Here is a 22340-nt window from a genome sequence, read left to right as displayed (position 1 = left end):
TGCTGGATGACCTTGGGGACAGAAGAGGATACTGTCATTTGAAGGAGAAAGCTCTAGATCGCATTAAGTGGAGGAATTGTTTTAGAAGAGACTGTGGACCTGTCGTCAGACAGATTACTGATGATGATGAACCCCGACTTTACAGCCGCATTTTAAGTTTACATACAGACTGATGATGATGATAATGAAGCACTGGTGCTGTGAGAATTCCGATGGGGGACATCCAAAAAATTTGTTTACATACTTGTGTTTAAGCCATTTACAACTATTTTTACTGTCTGCTCTAAATAGCATAGAAATAATTCTTTAAAAAATACTTTTTAATTTCTTTAATACTGGTAATTTCCTGAAAGAAAGAGACCACTAGGAAGGCCAAGACGTAGGTGGGTGGGCAATATTAAAATGGATCTTAGAGGGATAGGATGGGGTGCTATGGACTGGATTCATATGGTTCAGTGGGCTCTTGTGAACATGGTAATGGACCTTCAGGTTCCATAAATTATTGGGAAGTTCTTGAGTAGCTGTACAATTGGCAGCTTCTCAAGGAAGGCTCAGCTTCATGAAGTTGGTCAGTTGGTATATTTTCTGTAATTTCGATTTGTTCTCAGATCCTTCTCTTGTGAGTCCATGCACTCAGGCATAAGAAATCCACATGATTATCGGGGTTAATGACCAAGGTCATGTGGTTGCATGATGACTTAATGCTATTTACTGCTTTTTAAAATCAGTGGAGAGAGTCTTCAGGCCATGGAATGTGGTGAGGTGTATCGTCTATGGCGTCTATGGGTTCACCCAACAGTGCAGCACAATAAATCATGGACGATAAAACTAACGCCGGCTTTTATTGTTTTGAGATTGAAGAGTATTATCACTTACTCCAATCTGTATGTGGCTCATAAGATGTCATATTTCCCATGTGGTTAATAATTCCAGAATTAAAAGCGGTGTCATAAATATTCCTGATAAACAATCCAATAAGATATGCGTGTGATGCTGAAATCCGTACTAAGCATTTAAAATAAGAGTTTAATAAGCACAGTCTTCCACGATTGAAGTCAGCGGCAAAACAACAACAAATCCCCTCTGTGAATGTAACCTGTAGCATGGATCATAGTTCAGCTTTATTGGCAAAGTGTGATTAACCGGGTCACAGTTTAACCCAAGACACGGTTTAGACTTCTTATCTTCTAGAACAAAACAGCTAGTCTTAAGTTCATCGTTTATTTAAATTCCCAGATCCTGTCATATCACATAAATGCTCCGGTCTGCTTCGGCCTTCGAAATCGTCTCATCAATACTCCTCACCCATTGCCTTGACGACTGATCACTTGTGGGCGGTACACTAGCAGGAAATCCTTGTTAATGCCCTTTGTTGAAAATTCTTCGCATTCATACATCTCAGAATTATTATTATTATGCAGGTAGTCGGTCACATTCTTTAAAGGGGGTTCTTCGGTAAGACTTCATACATGTATCCACGCAAGAAGTTAACACAATCGCAGATGTTTCCTATAATTTTTTACTTGCTTCTTTCTTGCTACCATATTTCCTCCATGATAGTTTTTTTTTCGGGCGTTCTATTCGCTGTTTGGTCTTCGCTCTTTTTAACACCTCGGCCCAGGATCAATACCTGCTTCTCTCCCAAGTGGGGCTTACTTTCTTACTTAGTGGATTTCGATTTATTTGCGCTTGATCTACTCAGTTTTTGTCATTGCCTATCTCTTACTATTTCTATGCACTGGGGTTCTTTTACGTTGAATACAGTCTGCTTTCTTTTCAAATGACTTATTCCCATGTTACCTACTCTTGCAATCTTCTCAGCTAACATCTCATCCATATTATTTAGGATGGCGTCAGTCATGATCGGTCATGTTCATTTTGTTCCCCATGAGCAGTTAGTTTCGTTCCAGGCTTAGTAGTTCGTCTTAGTTTATATTTACTGCCTTTATATTACCTTAGGTCTGCAGGTTGTACATAACCGTTCTGGGCCGTCCTTTTTCCTCTGTACCTTTCTGTACCATATTACAATCCTCTTTTTCTATGCCTGCACTCCTCGTGTAACCAGTTTTAACAAATACCCGCTTCGGATGGCGCTGTCTTCCACTTTCCGCATGGTTCCGCATGTACCGCACTGGGAACCCTGGGAACTTTCCACATCATTTTTCGTGGTTGGCATTATGACTGCTCGCACGCCTGTATACGGGCTGGAGGCCCAAATCAGGCGCCATTGACTTGCCAGCCCGTAGATGACATTACGTAGTGAATTCTGTGTAGCAATGTTGGCCCCAATGATAGACTTCGTTAACGAATCTACAGAAGACGCCATCATTATTCCTTTTACTCCGTGCTTTACTGCGTGAAGAGGAAGGTAGATCAATATCCAGTGATTTGTCTGAATATAATACATATTCATTCCTATCAGTCTCTTATAAATTGTTGAAATAATATATATTGAGCTTTGCCATAGTATTTGAGGTGTTTTGGTATTAATTAACTTTGAAATTTCTGTGTGAAATGTCCTACAACACGAGACGACAGACCGGTCAAGGAATGGGTAAGTAAATTGAAAGATTTATGAAATAAAAGAAGTCTGCAAGGTACATTTACATTGTAGACGTTTTGAAGCCCTACAAGTAATGCGGAATGCTGAAAGCACATATTGCTAATAATGTGACCGTGGGGTAAAGCTTGTTATTGCGGCGACTCCATTTTGTAAGAGAGGAAAATTTGTACATGCACAGAATATTAACGCCGGAGTCTGCGGTGTCGGATCTTCAGTCGACGTTCAAGCATCGGTTATGTGACTGATGGTATGCTACTGCCCTAAATATATGTGTGTGTGTTGAAAGAACTGGGTGTTTCTGTAGTAGTAGTATTACAGTATCCTTTATGCAGAAGAGAAACGTATGCATGGTTCCGATGCCATTATCAAATCTCAAAACTGAAATGTAATCTTAAACAATATTTCCAGCGTGGACAATCTGGAGGCGCTAGGTTGGATTCCCTTGCCGTAGGTTTTACACGCCCCCCCCCCCCCTAGGCAAAGCTGGTAGCGCGGTTAGCCACGACCGCTTCCGTTCGAATCCTTTGTAGTTTATCCATTTGACACTAAATAGTCTGCTACTGAGTGTGTTATAAAATATGCCTTAACGAGGAAGAGATTTATAAACTGGCAATTCTCTCTAAGAAGAAAAGCTTTTTGATATTTCACTGCATGTTAGTGTCGTTTCTTCTCTGGGAGTTAACGTTTATTAATACAAAACCAAGGAACGGAAGATTGAGGATAATTAAAGGATGTACTGGAACTACAAGCTTTATAAAATTACATAGACTTTTCATAAAATTGAATTTTTCTGTAGATGACCATTGTCACAACTTCAGAGGTGACTGTTATTTATTAAAAACCACAAGATTGACCTTGCTGGCCATCAGAGGGTACATCACAGAAATTCTGTTGCTGAGTTACCTTTTTCAACCATATTGAAAATATGTATCCAGTTTTTCACTAGGTTTGTGCTATTTTCTATACATTAACAATTTTTATATGCATTACACTGTCTTATCACCAAAATGCAGGGCAAAATCATGACATAAAGATAGGAAACATGTTTTGAAAATGTGGCAATTTGGGAACAACAATAACAGATCAAAACCTGATTCAGGAGGAAATTAAGAGGAGATTGAACTTGGGTAATGCTTGCTACCATTCAGTCCAGAACTTTTTGTCCTCTTGTCTGCTGTCCAAAAACATAAAAATTAGAATATACAAATCTATAATTTTGCCTGTGGTTCTGTATGGGTGTGAAACTTGGTCTCTGACATTAAGGGAGGAACACAGACTGAGGGTGTTTGAGAACAGGGTGTTGAGAATATTTCAACTGAAGAGGGGTAAAGTGACAGGAGGTTGCAGAAAACTGCACAGTGAGGAGCTTCATAACTTGTACCCTTTCCCAAGTATAATTAAGAATGATCAAGTCGAGGATGAGGTGGGCAGGGCGTGTAGCATGAATGGGGGATATGAGGAATGTGTGTAGGATATTGAAATCCATCCATTCTTTCTCATGCACCCTGTGGTATGAAGAAATGGTAGTTAATGCTAATTGATATAATTCTTTTTAAAATAAAATAAAATAAGCTCATATAATAAGATATATATATTTTGTATCTTGCATAGTGAAGTAAACTTTTGATTATCTGGAATTCATTTCCAACCTGCAAACATTTAAAAGAAAATTTACCACTTACAAAAATTACTTGAAACAAATTTGTGTTGTACATACGTTCATCTGCCATGCAGTAGTTCCCCAAGCTCATAATAGCACCTTCATTCATGTACCACAACAGTAGAGGGCAGTTGAACTTGTGAGTTATCAGGTAACCAGCAGACCACATTCCCCATACTTGCCACTTAGTGGAGAGTTTGCAGTACATAATGATACATCATTCTCAGTAAGCCCCTTGCATTAGCCAGATTAAAAACATTTGGAATGGAATATTTTTCTATCTTTTTTTCTGCCAATGGTGACTGTTCACATATGTCTCAATACTGTAGTTAAACCAAAAATAGCTAAATTGATATAACCAGATCCAGCCTTGACATGAAATGCACAAAGTATCCAAGAAAATAATCTCTTTTGTCCACTGATAATAAAATTTTGAGGCAGGTCACACAACCACGAGGGTCGTACTGAAAGTCATGGGCAACAGTTTCTTGTAAAGTAACATGCTTTATTATTGACAAACCAAATACACCACCTCAATCTACAGACCTTTCTTTATTTTCCCACATAATCTCCACTTCTTTGTACACATTTCTCCCAACATTCTGGGAGTTTGAAAATTCCCCTTCTGTAAAATTCCGTTCGAGCAATCAGAAGACACTGACGCACTGCTTTTTGAATTGCCTCCCTTGTCTCAAAACGTTGTCCACGCAGCTGAACCTTCACAAATCTGAAAAGATGGTAGTCTGAGGGTGCCATATAGGAGGGTGTGGAAGAATTTCCCACCCCATCTTTGCAATTGCTTCCAATGTGAGGCGAGTAGTGTGGGGGCGAGCGTTGTCATGCAGGTTGATGATGTTTTGTCCCGGACGTTTATCGCGCAGTGCACGACAGAGCTTGTGCAGCGTCTGTTCATAACGAGCAGCATTGATGGTTTGCCCAGGTTCCAGGAAATCAGCCAGAATAAACCCCTCTGCATCCCAGAAGAGTGTGCTCATCACCTTCACAGCTGATGGCATTGTCATTGCCTTCTTTTTTGATGGAGAATGCAAATGGTGCCATTCCATACTCTGCCGTTTTGTTTCAGGTTTGAAATGGTGAAACCGGCTTTTGTCACCTATCACAATACAGAGCAAAAAATCATCGCCTTCATGTCGATATCTTTGCAGCAGTTCTGAGCTGATGGCTTTTTGCTGACGTTTTTGGTCTTCGGTCAATAATTGCGGGACCCAGCAAGCACAAACTTTCCTATAGCCCAAGCTTTCAATCATCTCCTGTACTGCACTGTGCCCTGTTCCAAGTTTTCACACACCTGTCATCTTGAATGATCTCATCCACTCTTTCCTTGTTGCGTTCAGTTGAGGCTGTTCGAGGATGACCGCTCCGAGGCTCATCTTCGATGCTGGTGTTCCCATCTTTAAAATGTTTCACCCATCTTCGAACAATGCTCACACCCATGCACACACTTCCATAAGCACGCTGAAGACTCTGGTGAATTTCTGCAGCAGGGATTTCCTCTTTCACAAGAAATTTGATGAATGCACACTGGCGAAATGACTTATCGTTGTCGGCCATTTTGTTAGTGATACTGGTCACGTGATGCAAGCTATTGACATCAGAAGACACTCAAGGTTAACACAACAGCTGGTTCCACCTACCACCGTACTCTCTTTCATCTGCTGTTCCGAGGTTGCATGCAAAATAAGTTGCTCATGACTTTTGGTATGACCTACATACTAAACAAGAGTGCATGCCAAAGCTGCTCCAGCTGATAACATCCAATTCCACGGTTGAAAAAATGTCATCTTTGCAATCCGTTCTAATTATATTTCAAGTTATAATGCGAAGGCATAACCCCTTATAGAATCAGATGAAAGGTATATTCCATACCAGATAAAATTTTGCCAAAAGACTGTGGCATTCGAGTTTTCTGTCTGAATGAAACTTTGTGTAACTGTAGGTTTGTATGACATAAGTGAAAGTACAAAGTAGTTTCTCTTTCAACTCATTAGTTTGGAAGACAGAGAATGTCAAGTTTTATGTGATCCTGGCTATTTTCATGTCATCATAGAAGCATTAAATGAGACAAAACATTCTATCACCAAATATACTTGATCTTTAACGGATGCGACTTGTTATGTGTTTTGATCTTCCTGTCAAACACAGCAATATACCGGAGAACTACTTCACATTTTACTGTGCATAACTGAGTTTATTGGTCATAATGTTGCAGCATGTTCCAGCTCGTAGAGCCATCATCAGGTGATACATTAACAAACCTTGTTCTGTTGATTCTTCCTATAAGGATCCATATGTTGTACTTATTGTGTGTTATGGGTTGCGCCATAGCTCAAGCGGTTAGTCGCTGGCTTCCCACCGCGGCGGCCTGGGTTTGAGCCCGCATCTGGTCAAGTGGGATTTGTGGTGGACAGAGTGGTGCTGGGGCAGGTTTTCTCTGATCACTTCGGTTTCCCCTGCAAATCTTCTTTCCACCAAATTCTCCATCATAATCACCGGGGGCAGGTACAATAGGCCAATAAGTGGCTGATGTGCCGAGTGGACCCAGCTGGACTCCATCCTCCACTATATGAATTAAAAAAAAATTGTGTGTTACAATAGGCCGAAAAATATTTGAACATCCAAAAGGCTAGTATAATTAATGTAGTATGTTCTTTGTGTTATTCATTTTGTGTTAATCTGCTGAACAGGGCTCCATTGTGCGTCTTCATGTCTTAAAATGTATAATTATTTATTATAGATATGGAACAGAAGAATTTCCCAAAGCTTAGTGCTGCTGTAATGTGAATTTAATTTCAAATTTTATTTCAGAAGAAAACAAAAAATATTACCAAACACAAATTGGCCACCTTTTTCCAAGCCAGGCTTATTAGAACCTGCCTTACTGACAGAGTAAGAGTTAAAATGTTTACCATGATTTACATGGCCCTAAAGGTATGAAATATTTATTTTTCTCATGCCACAAAAGTTTTACAAGTAGAGATTAAAATAGTGACTACACGAGGACGGGCTAACTCATCCAACTTCTTTTTCGCTGTTGATAAGTGTTCTGCAAGTTGATTGGGTGTCTAATGACCACTGCAGGGCACTTTCTCGGGTTTCGGGTTTAAAAGCCAGTCTTCTGGTGATAGATATGAAGGGTAACTATGGATATGTTGCATGGTCAGCAATCAGCAGGGTGTGATTCTCAAGCATGATGATTGAGGAATGGGGTAGCAGTGTTTAACCATATAAAATTATGTTACAAAGCTTTTTTGGAAGTTTCATTTAGACAGAATCTTTGAAATGACTAGGTGATGTTTGAAAGACACGAGAATTTACAGAGATAGATTTTAAGAGGAACTGGGTAGAGAAATAGTATGATAGTCTTGGGTGAATAGCTTGTAAGGACTGGATGTGGATGGGAGAGAGTGGTCATGAGGTTGGAAGGTGGATGGATTTTAAGGCTGTGATTTGAACAGAGATGCTGGGTGTGGTTGTTGTGAAGATGGAGGTGGAACTGGCTCAGTTATGTCCATTGGTGGGCCCTGGTTATTATACCATCTCTTTCTGCCCCCAAGAGAGTTAGTTGGGTCTAATTGATCTTGGCAGGTATGGGCCGGGGATCTGCTCAGGTCTTGTACCATCAGCAGCAAAGAAATGTTCCGACGAGAATGCAGCAGTCACCTGGGCCAAATGCACCACAGCATGGCTATAACACACAGCAGCCTATTCAAACTGTTACAGCTGGATATGCACCCCAACAGAACTCTCCTGGGTACACAACACAGTCACAGCAGCCATCATCTGGTGGCTCTACCCCACAGGGCTATTCTTCTCAGCAGGTATGTAGTAGTAGTTCTCGTAATTGGTTCATTTTTGCATACGTTCTTGCAATAAGGAAAAAAGTAGGCTTTTTGGGTCATACTTTTTTAATCTCTTGCAGTCAGTAATAAGAACATGGGAGACATAGGAATTTGTGAGGGGAGTGACACTAGTAGCACATAATGGAAGGTCCTTATGTGACACACAGTAAAAGCAAAAATATGCAGTTGGGGGGGGGGAAATGTAATAAACTACATGGCAGTTGTAGCTGGGTAGTTTCTGTACATATTACAGAAAGGCGACCATTTTAACTACTGATGCAATACAACAATACTTCTGCTTCTGCCCAAGACAAAACATTTTTAGGCCAGTCAAGGGTAACATGAGTTTAAAAGCTCTGGGAGTGCATGATGTCCTGTGCAAATATGCCGCCTTTGATCAGAATTCCCTGTTCACCATCCCTGTTGGCCTGGGCCAGGAAGTAGTCCCCTTCCTTCCCACACATCATGGGTTTGTTGAATTCTCTCTCTTCCTGCTTGCTTTGACCATAAAGCTCTAGGTAGCATGTTTCTCTAAAATGTTGGCAACACAACTAACTTCCACGTGGTGAGAGTACTCAAGAGCAGGATCAACATCAACAATGAACCATGAAGCCTAAAACCTGTAAGGAGTAAATTGTAATGCTACAAGAAACTGACACCTAGTTTTCTATGGATTACATGGTCCCAGAACACATACACAGATGTGTGGCTGAGAAATGTTTCTGAAGAAGTTAAGAAGTTGAGCAAACTTAATCATGGAGACACAAGTTACGACCTGTCTGCAGGAGAGGATACAGGCTACACTTGGATCATTTTTGTGCATGCAAGCAAACTATAGTCAGCAGGTAGATAATACCTAGTATTAACAAGTTACAGTTTGTATGGGAAGGACCAATTTGAATGAATTACGAAGATGGCAGAAACTCATTTGTACTCCTGTTAAAATGTTATAGTTGTACCAGGCTTCACAACTGAACAGGAGAAATTGGGTAACTCGCTGTAAAGGAGTCTGAGTCATGTCTCCTGTCATACCACAGATGTCACAGTTCAATGTCGTTTTACTAATTAATTGCTCATAATCATCCACCATTTGACAGTATGTAACTTACTGAGTGGGAAACGCATTGCTAAATAACCAAGGAATCGCTCAATCAGGCCAGGATTGGCAGCTGATGATTTTTTAGTAGCACTATTATGAAAGTGCTGCTGTCAGGGTTTACCGATTGAGTAGCCCATAGTGTGTTCTGAGAAAGAAGTTAACAGACCATTGGCACATCAGCTACGATTTTTGACAAGACTTCTAAAAATTTGTAAATGTTGATTTATCATGAGATGGGTATTGTGATTGGTAGATTCTGAAAAGGCCTGTGATTGCGGGAATTTATATTACCATGTCCAGGGTTTTGGCATTGTGAATGGCTGGAGAAGTTGAACCTTGAGGAAACCTCTCCTGGAGTGTGCTCTGTGAACCGTCTCTTACATTCAACCCATTTTTGACATGTTTCCATTTGCAAGTTTAAACGATGTGCCCTTTGCCTTTGTCATGTGTATTTTTTTTCACATACAACATATAACCATTGAAAGGCTTTGGAAGAAATTTTGTTGGCGCATTTCAGTTTTGCCTAAAACTGTACATTAGTAGTGGATGTTTTACATGAAGAGGTACATGTGTCTGCATGCATCTTGAGTATAGTTCGCTGCATATTCGCTGGATTGAAAAGAGTTTGACAGACATGTTGTAAGGAACCATAAATTTCGCCTTCTATGCCAAGTACACTTTTTCACAAGTCTTGCAGTTTTTAAGGTAATTACATAAAAGGGAGTGAACACACCACAATTATGCTGTGCATACTTTTCCTAACTTATTTCTACATATTTTCACCAGAATTGCCCAGTTTTGCATACTTTAAAGTAGAAAATAAAGCCCATGACATCTATTTAATTTTTGTATTGGTCAAAGGAACCATAACTGGCACGTGGCTGACAGTTTCGTGTCTTTGCAAGCATTTGCTTTTCCTTTACATTTTTCTGTTTGTCCCTCGGACATTGACTGTTCTGTATCATTTATGGATTGTCTTTTGCAATGGATGATGGGCAGATCAGGATTCCATTGTGTTAGTTGGAATGATATTCAGTTTTATTTTTTCTTCCCCATCCCTCCCAACTCCCAGGGTTGAAATAGCTATACATTGGTGCTGAGGATATGCGCTCTGGTAATGGTCTGGTGCTGCAGCAACGAGTGCAGTTGTATACATGGTGTTGCTTCACAGTTGCTTTTAAGGCATTCCAAAAGCCAGACAAATTGATTTTGCTCTTACCAGTCTAGTCTTGGAATAAATGCAGTCTTTCGGGCTAATTGTGGAGCATGAAACTGATATTTTCAACAAAATTAATTTTGTTAATTTCCTTACCCTGTATACTATCCTGCTGTGCTTTATTGAATACCCTTGACCAGTCATGGCAATTCTCATTTTGAAACAAAAAAGCAGCTGAATGCTCCAGATATCAGCTTTTAAAAGGATCTATACCACGAACTGGCGGTCACTCTGAGCACATATTCACTTTTCTGCCAATGTGGAATTGCCTTATCAGCCGCGTGAAGTGACCCTCAAGACGGCGGCGTTTGCGTGCATCTGGTTGGCGTTCTGGCCTGTGCCCGAGTGCAGAATCCTGTGAAGTGTTTGTGTGGGTATATCCCCTGCTGGCTGTCATTACAGTATCAGAGTCAGAATCAGCAACAGTCGCAGATCCCTTCACAGCAGCAGCAGTCGCAAATCCCTTCACAGCAGCAACAGGCCCCACCACCACCACCACAGCTGTAGGCACCATCACCGCAGCAACAGCAACAGCAACAGCCACAGCCACCACCACAGCAGCAACCACCACAGCAACCGCCACAACAACCGCCACAACAATCCCCACAGCTGCAGCTACCACAACAGCAACTGCAGTCAACTCCGGTTGTTGTGAAAACTGAACCCATAACTCCCAAGCCTGCTGGTGTGGGAATGGATATAGAAAGTGAAGCCCCAACAGAAGGGAGTGGAGAAACTGGGAAAGTTAAAAGCTGGCAGCTGAAGAAGAAATTGCCTGGTTGTATGTATGACACATTATATCCAAAATATTGAAGATCATGCATCATAATTTATAATCGTATATAATTAATGTTATGCTTATTGTTTCCAGTCAAAGTAAATAAGAAGGTAAAGAAGCGCCGTCAGAATGCTCGCTTGAGGAAGATTTTGCAGCCTAAAAATGCCATTATGGTTCTCAATGAATTAAAGACTGGCATTAAGTTTACTTTCCAAGAACATACAAATGCCCTAACACAAACAATGTTTGTTGTTAATGCGGAGGTAAGTTTGAATGTGCCAAATTTTAACTCTTATTCAAAAGAATAAATGTAATTGTATTTAGGCGACTGTTCTGTTGTTTTAAGAAATAAATAATAAAGTCCTAACTTGGACCAGAGGCGTGGTAAGGGATCTCTGATGATAAAAGACATTGAACAATTAGCTTAAATTGTGGGCAAAAGGTGGTCAGATTTACTGCTGGAATTATATCTGCTATTACTATATGAGAGGCTTGGAAAATTTCTTTAGTCTGGTATCAGACACTTTTATGAAACATGCTAGATGCATGTGAGAATGCCTCAGAGGGCTATATAATTGCTAGTTGTGTTACTTTATGTAGAGATAGGGACTGGGTAAGTGTGTCAGACCATCACTGTGTGCTTTTACTTACAGGTAGACGGGAAGATCCATACTGGTCAGGGACTTTCCAAGCCATTAGCAAAACAGAATGCTGCTGAAAACGCCCTGAAAGCTCTTCTTCTAGAGAAAATGGCACAGGCTGCAATGAAAGCAGATAGCTCTGAGGGACTTGAGCCCATGCAGGAGGATACAAACAGTGGTACAGGAAGTGCTCCAAATACTGAGGGATCTGATGAGGTGTCAGATACAAGCAAGCCAGAAACCCCAGAGGATGAAGTTCCATGGGGTAATCTGGCATCATTTGCTTTATACAAACTGTTTACGGAATGGCAAAGTCAGGGGACTCACGTGCCCATTCCGAAACAAACAAACGTTTCTCCCAGCAAACAGGTGAGTAGTATGTATCTTGTGTCAGTGGACATACACAGTTCGCTTTTGTTTGCACCTTCACTCCTAGCTGTCTCCAGTCTGCATCTGCTCATGCCACATCATTGTCGGGTCTCTGAGCAGGTCACTGTGACAGTGCGTAAACATGTTTTTACTGTGTGCTGTCATTTTGACTATACTTTTGCAGTATATTCCCTTCATCACCACATAGTTTATACCTTTTTTTAACAAAAGATTTGTCTGAAACTAATGGTGCATAAAATATATGAATACTGCTTTTCATAATTTTTGCACTTTTCTAACTAAAGATTAATGTCTGAAATTGTGGTGTGTGACATGTATTACTTTTCAGAGGATAATTTTATGTGTTAAATTGAGGGTAGGAAAATTATTGCTGCATAATATTCAGGAAAATGTGCATAAAGTGAAAAGAGTGCATGTTTTCCATTCTTTTCTGCTTAAAAAAAACTGTAATTTTAAACCAGCTGTGTACCTCATAATGAATGCCTTGCACTGTAGAAGCGACTAATCCATATATCCAGCAAGCCATACATACTGACATTGCTGAGATTGTGTTTATTGCTGTGGCAGTGTGTGTTACTATGGCAGTAGAAGAGTATTATTAGCCCACTAACTCATCATCTCAGCACCCATATATGCACAGTGACCTGAAATAGGTACATGAATCTATTGTATGTTTTATTTTACTGATCACAGTGGAGTCGAGAAAGAGAACATGATTTACAAAGCTGGAAATCTGTTTGAAAATGCTAGATCATATTTTGACAGAAACTGTCATGGTTGCAGAATCTACATATTGATGAAACTAATGTTAATATGTTTAACGTTGGACAATGTATATGATAGATACATATTTTAGTTATTTTAATGTGTGAACATGGCATGCAATGAACTGGTTTGACGTGGATAAGTAAGCACCTGAAGATGGCATTATTATGCCGAAACATGTAGTGCGAGGGAGAGAAGGAGAAAAATGAGTGTATGCACTGCAAGACGGATTAAATAAATCATGGACTTGATGAAACTATTTGTACCTTCAAAGGGAGACTGGTATACAGCTTACTCCTTCATAAGATATCATTTTGATTGATATGGGGTCTCTCCTGGGGGAAAGTTTAAACAATAATAGGACAGCAAATAAATCATTACCTACTCTGTGCTGTATCAGTCACTGCTTAAGATCATCTGGGGTTTGGGGAAACAAAGTAATAACAAAGACCATGGCATTGTGGAAATAGGGCCCATTGGGAATGTAGTTAAGAAATATGTACAGTACAAAAGTAATAAGACTGTGACATCTGCAGTGAGCCCATATATTTGAACAGAGGTAACCACTGATTGTGGTTTGGTTAAAACTCGCAGTGCAGTAGATTACAGGGGCTAAGGCAAAAAATTAGGTAACAGCAGTTAGCCTGAGAGGTAGGGCTAGAAGAAGAATATGTATACCAGCCCGGGGGTCTGCCAGAAATGAATAAACCAAAGAAAGTGACCAAGACAAAGATGTAGAGAACCTACAGACCTTATGGTCCCCAGTCAACAAAATGTCCATGTGGCACCCCACATGGACCTTGCCATGGCCAGAGAAGTTTATGAGAATGAAGTCCAATTCCTGGATGAATACTACAGGAGTATTGTACAGTACCCCAGCAGACAAAGCAGTATGGGGGCTAGGAAAACGGTAGGAAGAGATGGGGAAAGGGACAGGGTTAACAGGAAGGTGGCTGTTCTGTTATGACGAGTCTGGTTACGTATTGGATTGTACCATTTTCTGTAGTAAAAGAATTCACATCGATATGTTGTTGAATGTGGGATAACATAGTGCAGTTGTCACGGCATTGCTTGGAACATACATGGACAGAGGGGGCATGCTGTGGTTAAACTTATGTTTGATTTTCTAAATCACAAGATAAATCCTTGTGGTTCTGTGCAAACAATAAATTACAAAGTGTGAAACTACAAGTAACTCATGCAGACAAATGGTATGGCAACATTCTGACAGTAATGCATGCCTACACTGGCAGAGTAAATCATAAAACTGAAACAATCATCAGACCTCAATGCATATTAGAATACAGTAAAAACATGGTACTGTGGACTGGTCTTATGATTTTTATTATTTTTATTGCTAGTGGGGTGGGACTAAGTCCCTTGTACTGCAGCCACTTCTGGCCTATTGTACCAGCCCCAGATGATAGGTGAGGGTGATTGTGGAGAAATTGGTGGAATGAAGATTGGCAGGAGAAACTGAAGTACTCAGAGAAAACCTGCCCCAGCCCCACTTTGTCCACCACAAATCCCACTTGACCAGACCCAGGATTGAACCCAGGCCGCTGTGGTGGGAAGCCAGCGAGCTTGAGCTATGGCGTGGCCTGATCTGTTATGATACTTTTAAATTCTTTTCAGTTCATGAAGAACTCTAATGGTATAAAAAATTTGCCTTCATGTCATTGACCTTATGTTACAAATTCTCATGCACTATTCATAGTAACGTTATAAAAATATGTAGCACTAGCCCAGTTTCATGAGGAAGTAAATGAACAGGTACTAGAGAAATCTCATACCAAAATCTAAGGGCTATGTAGGCAGACCAACTACTTACCACTTTGCCTTACAACTAAACATGATCCTTCACCAGTACCAACCACAAAAAGAAAAATGCAGCCAGAATCTCTGTAGTTTGTGCCAAGAAAAAAATGAGAAAATCACCTTTTGCAAGTTGACAGTTGAATATTCTGTACAGTTTAAGTTTATTGTTTTTTGGAATGTAATGCTATATCATCTGGTAGATACTAGGATTTCAGAGACGTTAATCCCATCCAAAAGACCACACGGTGTCACATCCCAGGAGATCCAGTAATTTTCATAGTTGTGAGAACCTCATATCTCACATTCTACGATTATAATTTTCAATTCTGACTTATTTTTTAAGACAAGACTGAAAGTTGAGTATTTAGCAAGTACATTTTATATTTTGAGAGCTACTTCAAGAGACCACTTTGTTCATGAGTATTACATTGAGGTCAGTGTAGAAATATTTCTAACGTTTTCACTTAGGTCTTTTTTAGGTCTGAGATATGTAAAAAAAAATGTAATAAAAGTTCTTGCAGAATGGATTTAGGCTAAAAAGTATGCATCCAATAGAATGCATTGTAAAACTTTATTGAAAATAGACTGGAGAAGAAACTAAGAACCTGGGAAATATTGTCATGGAAACTAAGATCCAGGAAATCATTGGCATGGATTAGTGACTAGATGCAGGGTTTAGATGGGTAATTGAATTTATTGGATGCTTATTACTCTCAGGTGCAGGTAATTACATGCCTAGTCTTCACAGTCTACAAGTAACTGCAGCTTATTCCAAGTCTTTCTAGTCTGCTGTATCTTAGCACTTGGTTATGTCCTCCAATAACAAGGTTTCTCTCTAATGTTTCTGTTCTTAGCACCTCCTGTTTTGGCCATTTGGTTGGTAGGGCAAATTGCTGCTGGCCTTTGCCAGAACAGTTCTTGCTGCCAGGCCATACAGGACCCATTTCTGTCAGTTGCATAAACTGCTGCTGGTTTTTGCCATGAGAGTCATTCTTGGTTCTGGGTCCTGTGGTTCTCATCATATTTTTCTTTGTGACGACTCTGGGAGCCGTGCAACTGTGCCACTGTGCCACTCCTCATGCCTGTCCCAGTTAGGTTCTTGATGGCTCTATATACAGCTTTGATGTGGACTGGCTGTTGTAAAGTTAAATTTATTGAGTTGAGTTTCATTACAAACATAGAACTGTGTCCACATAACTTGACTGTTATGTGCATATTCATTGTCATATGTTTGAACAAGCTGTTGCATAGATATGGCTGCCTCTGCGACACTTTATCTCACTCCAGGATTCTGACTTTCAGGCATCATGTCACAATGTGCTAGTGATAATGTTGATAGATGTCAGTGGCATGGTGTGTAATGGAACACTGCAGGCTGTACCTTCAAACAAACTGAACACTTCGCCATTCCGTCACATTAAAAAAATGTAACTGCATTTAGGGTCATAGAGAATCATAGGAGTTAGTGGCCATGTTACAAGTTGAGAATCAGATGTAAGACAAAAGTGACTTATTATCCAGCTTTTGAGTCTACTGTAATTCAGCATACTTACAGTGTACACACCAGCAGTAAACTTTGGATCCCACTGATTGCAAGTTTAGTGTTGCTGTGGGGTGCAAGCCATTTATCCTCTCTTACTTTACCTTTGCTGCTAACCATTGGTGCCCATGTATCTGCCCACAAACTTGGTGAGACCCTGTGCTCATATTTCATAAGTTGAGCAGTTGTAAATGTCTGTGTCCATTTGTTTTGAAGCCTCAGCATGTGTTTTTTAATTGGCCATATACATAGGGGAGAGGTGTAAATTACATAATTAACGATGTACTCATATCTGCTTAGCTAAACAGTTCTGATTATAAGTAGTTGATATTTGATCCCAACCAACTCCAAAATTTCTTGCCTTACAGTGGAGTTGCATAAATTATGCAAGGAATGTGGAAGAAATGTATGTCATAGTTTCCAGAACAAATTTCTTTGATCTCATAATGTACTGGTATTTAAACCAACAGGTTCAGCAGAACTGACATTATAGATAGTTTTATTATTTAAACAAAGCTTTATTCATTCAGTAATGGTTAAAATTGCAGTTAATATTTTTTATATACTTCCATTCCCCAGTACCCATTTTGTAGGAGGCTAGGTGGACCCAGAGCCAGTCTGAATGTTACAAAGGAAAATGTCTCTTGCTCCAGTCAGGAGTCAGACTCTATCTCCTCGGTTGTCCAGCCCATAGCCTAGTTGCTGTAATTACTGAGCTATCCCAGCTTACAGTGTATTTCATATACAGTGGAACCTCACTTAACGAGCACCTCTCATAACGAGTAATTCGCATAACGAGCAAAACAAATGGTAAAGAAATGACTCGCTTAATGAGCGATGTTTCGCATAACGAGTGACGAAAGGGGAAGTCTCGGATTGTGAGCTTGCTACATCACTTTGTGTTTAGCACTAGTTCCGCTAGCATCTTAGTGTCGCTTGTGATCACACATTTTTCCAAACTTGTGTTCAGACATATTATTTGTGATTTTTTGTGTGCAAAGTTTAATAACCCTTGCAAAAATGTCCTCGAAGAAAAAGCCGCAAAAAGACAGCCATAAGAGAATAAAAATAACCGTAGAAATGAAATATAAAATCATTGAAAAGCGAGCACGCGGTGTGAGCGTGGCTGATCTAGCACGCTCATACAATCGGTCTACATCAACGATTTGCACGATTTGGAGTTGCATTGTGTTTCACAGCAAGAAGTTGTGGAGGAGAGTTTGTCAGAGGAGGAGGAGGTAACAGCAAAGCAACAATCTTCTGGCGCAATAAGAGAAATGCTGAAAGCATTGGAAACTGTTGCATCGTACATTGAGAAGCATCACCCTAATAAGGCAGTGGCCATGGCGCTACAAATTTATTTAATGATAATGCTGTGTCACATTTTCACGAAATTTTGAAGCGTCGGCAAAAACAAATGTCTAGACAGCTTTCTGGTAAAAAAGAATTAGATATGTATCATATAATAAACTAATTATTTCGATTTTTTTTTCTGCAAATCGAATTCGCATTCCAGGTTGGTTCATTCCGCATAGAAGAAAAGATGAAGATGATTCACGCTCCTTAACAATGTATATATAATTTTCTTTGAATAAACGTTGTACATAAAATTTTTTGAATATTTTTTCAGCATGGAACGCATTATTGTATTTCGCATTACTAGTAGATTCTGGAACGAATTATGCTCGTTAAGCGAGGTTCCACTGTATTTTATTTATTTATATTTGGCAGACCGGTACTAAAATGGTGTGGCCTTGGTGTGTGTTCAGTATGACATGGACCTATATGTGTGTCATTCACCAAAAACTATACCTATGCAATACTTTTCCAACAGATGGAAAATTTTAATGTCCATTGGTTTTGACCATAATTGTACTAAATTGAGATACATTCTGGAAGGGTGGAAATTTCTTATGGTAATTGTAACTTAGTAAGAAAAGTAATTCGTTGTTTATATTGTGCTGTCACCAGAAGAATTTTTCACAAAATGTGGATTTCACTTTTGATTTGTTATTGGTATTGATATTAGAAATGTTTGTCAATAGATTCAAGCAGCTCCTGCTCCAATGAAGAAGATTCCTGAAAACCCAACCGATCGTCACCCTGTGATGCTGTTGAATCAGATGAGACCAGGAATACAGTTTACAGAGATCTGTCGAGAAGGAACTCCTCCAAACCTCACTTTCACTTTGGGGGTAACTGTGGATGGAAAGTCATATACTGGAGTTGGTTAGTACTTCTTGCAGTAGATTTTGATTATTGGTATAAAGGTAGGTTTGATATTTGTGTCTGAGTAAAGGTAAAGTGGATATTGGTTCTACAGCCATTATACCTCCGGCATATACTGGCATAAAAGTGTTCAACAATCTGCCACAAAGTATTAAAAACTTAGGCAATGATACTAAAAAGTTTGAATCAGAGTTAAAGAATTATCTACATGCTCATTCCTTCTACTCTTTAGATGAATACTTCAATGTAAATAGAGAATGATGTAAAATTAAGTTATATTAATTTTTAAAGCTAAAATTGCCTGTACTTATGTATGTAACCTTTTGACTCGTTCTATATCCAAAGGTACTAACCTGCTTAGGATTTATAGAATGTAAATAAATTCAATTCAATTCAAAGGAGCCCCCATTGTTTACTGGATACGAGTCTTGGAGGGTCCCAAAGCTGGGAATGAAACATTTGCCCCGCCCTCACATGGTTACCTTTTGAATATCAAAGTATATAGAGTAAGACCTCACTGAATCGGACTAATGGGGAACAAAGCCTTGACAAAATTATTGAAGTGCTACTGAAAATATGTTCAGGGAAGCTATAAAATGGACTTCCAACTGTCTTTTTAGGCAAAACACTTTTTTGAAAGCTAGATTGCATATCATAAAATAAATTTACTGGTCATAAAATGTAAAAATATAAATTCTGACAACAGTCTTAAAACATTTTAGGTAACCTCCATACTTAGTATACTGATCATGTTTAAAAAATGAACTTATTTTGGTTTGTGTTCCTCTTTTATACTATTCTTTTACTACATCTTGCTGATCATCAGGGTCGTAATGCACAAAAAAGAAAAGTCTGAAATATTGCAAATTCTGAATTATGAGGTTTCACTGTATAATGCACTTGAAATTATGAACATGTACTCCATCTAACTGGTCTAAATGTAGAGAGATGGCAGGGGTCAGGTATTGTGTGAATACGTTAAAACTTCATGCTGTTTCTTTTCAGCCAAAAACAAGAAGGATGCGAAGAAGGAAGCAGCCAAGGCAGCACTTGCAGGTTCTCTGAATATTTTCTATGAATGAGCCATTGAAAGTGTTGTACTGTCACAGAGTATATGTTGAATGGCGTTTCTTCAAGTAGTAAAAGGGAACTTCTTTTTCTGAATATTTTCATTGCATTTGAGAAGATACTGCTACACATTGAACATCAGCTATCATGCTTATATCCTAATGAGTCTCATTTGACAATTTTGGAATCCATTAAGTAACGAAACTCTCTGTATAACCTTTTATTGCCAATTTTGCGGTTATTTATGAAGGGAAGTGTAAGATGTAACTTTTTTTTTTCTATCATGTGAGAAAACTGGTAGTGTTTTGAGAAATATTTCTTGGCTTTATTTTAGGTGAGAACCTCCATGTAGTTGCGATACTATTAAGAATTGCGCATGGGGAAAGTTTTAGTGCTAGGCTTCTGTATTCAATTCATATTGGTGAGCCTATATGTAGGACTTGGTTTAGAAGCTTTCATTTACTGACTCATTTCCTGCATCTGTACTGCTTTGGAATAAACTACATTATTTTTAAATTTATGTATTTATTCTATTTGGAAAGTGTATGTTAATGACTCCTTATTCTGATACATAGTGTGATATGTAACTTTTTTGTGATAGTGGTTTCCCTTTCAGTAGAATGTAGAGCACATGAATTTGAGAACTGGGAATTTATGTGCAGTCCACACATTTATTGGATGCCTTACACTGTTGAATGCTCGGGCAGTAGATGCAAGAAATGTTCAGACAACATACAGTTCCAATGGAAATTTTATTACCAAGAAGAAGGTACAAGTTAAGGGTTGGGAAAATGTACATATTTAATCCTTCGTGGTGGCATAAAAATGGCCTGCTGTTTTTCTGGCCATTTCAGTTTGTAGCAGTGCCATTTTACTGTCTTTATTTGCCAGCATATGAGGTGGATCCACAAGGCAGTTGATTGAAAATTCATGAATTACCAGTCTCATTTCCTTTGTTGGTAACAGTTCAAAATAGAAATGCTAGCTGCCACTTTCTTCTTGGCTTACTCAAGCCTGAAATGTCAGTGAACTTATCAAGCAACATGGTTGCACCCCAAAAGATAGTGTTGTTCATAATATAAATTCATTATTGGTGAGATTGTTTTTGTAGTGAAGCCAAAATTAGTTTTATAATAATTCTGCCAGAGTTGGGGCAAGAAATTTATGTGCTGTAGGAAAAATTTGAAATAGAATTTTGCATGAATGCCCAGAAATTTGTGCATTTTTTTTAAGATAATCTGGCACAGTATTGTCACTAACCTATGTCAGAGCTTGAATTTGAAGTGAAAAAACTGCAGAGTAATGCATACGACAGTGAACATTTTCGGAAACTTAATTTTCTAATAGATACTGCACCGGATTCAGAAAACAAACCACTGGCTTTTTCACTTGTTTCTCTCTTAAAATGTGCACATAATGGCACAGCTATAATACAGAACAATTTCTAATCATTATTTGTAGGCCTGTTTGCTAGTATTATGTTGACTGAAGAGGATTCTGAATAGGATCCATTGTCCTTATGTAAAAGTTTGCTCATATATGGTGTGGCATATAGCAACAGGCTCCAAGCTGCAATCAGAATAAGTGGAAAATTTGAGGGTTTTAAACATGGTCTTAACATTCCTTCTTGCCATAAGTGACATACTGATGCCATTTTAAGAAGCTGTCTGATCAGGCCTGTGTTCTGAGGCTGTGGATTAGTGAAACCACTGAAAGGAGAGAGGGGCTATTCTTAGTCCCAGATTTGCACACAGTTGCTTTCAGAGTAATTTTTATAAATAGAAGTAAGAAGATTTCCATTGACAAATGTGTGTTGCTTATTAATATTTTCCAAAAATCCTGTATGTGCAGACAGCAGGAGTCTGCATGAGTAAAAATTGCACAAAATAAGGGGCTAATTTAATCTTCCCATCACTTTAACAAAGTGTAAGAAAATGGAAAAAGGTAAAGCTATCTGAAGGCCCATAGGGTTGTGAGATGTCTAGGCTCCCACATTTTCTAGACAATAGGCTCACATGGTAAGGTTGTCAGCCTTACATGCCAACCACCCTTTATTCCCCAGGAAGATTCCTGGGACTCATTTCTGCTAGAGGCTGAGTCAACCCCAGGGCCACAGTGCGGCTGGAAAGTTTAGATCAATTTAAAAGAATCCAGTGACCTCATTGGGAATTGAGCCTGTGACCTTCCAGCTTGTAGCATAGTAAATTAATTAAATTCCAACCTCACTGACAAACAGAAAAATGTATTAAATTCTTTGGGTATGCTAGGTATTTAACACACAAAAGAACAAAATGCCTATCCATTCCAACCTGCAATGAACTAATGATATGTTACCTTCACACAGTCAAAATACTACCATGGCCTTTTAATATACTTATAACTTGGTAAGTTATACCTCAGAAACTTAAAGTATGTTTTTGTTGAACAGGTGGGTATAAATATTTTGAGGTCCAGAGATGGGGACTAGCTCTATCAATTGGGCCCAACTAAATAGGCTTTTACCTGAACATGGAGATAGAACACTATATCTGAAACTGTTTTAAATAAAAACAGGTTGATGGATAATATCCAAAAATACAATAATTATATAAATTTTTGCCTAATTCCACAAAATAAATTGTTGAAAATATATATACTAAGTTTAATCATTACAAAAAATAAGATTTCATAATACCCAAATTACTAATCAGCAAGAATTCAACAATAAAGAAAT

General features: G+C 39.0%; 1 protein-coding gene across 2 annotated transcripts; it reads left to right on the top strand.

Moving 5' to 3' along the window:
* The first annotated feature begins 2313 nt into the window (after positions 1 to 2313).
* Positions 2314 to 20799, top strand: LOC111864334 (double-stranded RNA-specific editase 1). Of its 2 annotated transcripts, none has more exons than XM_023851518.2 (7): positions 2314 to 2554; positions 7830 to 8062; positions 10801 to 11179; positions 11270 to 11439; positions 11830 to 12186; positions 18376 to 18559; positions 19565 to 20799. In XM_023851518.2, exons 3-7 carry the CDS (start codon positions 11092 to 11094, stop codon positions 19639 to 19641), a joined length of 876 nt encoding a protein of 291 aa, XP_023707286.1. In that variant the 5' UTR covers positions 2314 to 2554; positions 7830 to 8062; positions 10801 to 11091; the 3' UTR covers positions 19642 to 20799. The 2 variants fall into 2 exon arrangements, with proteins under 2 accessions (XP_023707286.1, XP_033607286.1); XM_033751395.1 differs by having other exon boundaries at positions 2349 to 2368.
* Positions 20800 to 22340: the final 1541 nt, after the last annotated feature.

Source organism: Cryptotermes secundus, unplaced genomic scaffold, assembly GCF_002891405.2.
Source record: "Cryptotermes secundus unplaced genomic scaffold, Csec_1.0 scaffold216, whole genome shotgun sequence".
Classification (NCBI taxonomy): Eukaryota; Metazoa; Arthropoda; class Insecta; order Blattodea; family Kalotermitidae; genus Cryptotermes; species Cryptotermes secundus.
The sequence above is the reverse complement of the archived record's forward strand: the minus strand, read 5'-3'. Positions and strand labels throughout refer to the sequence as shown.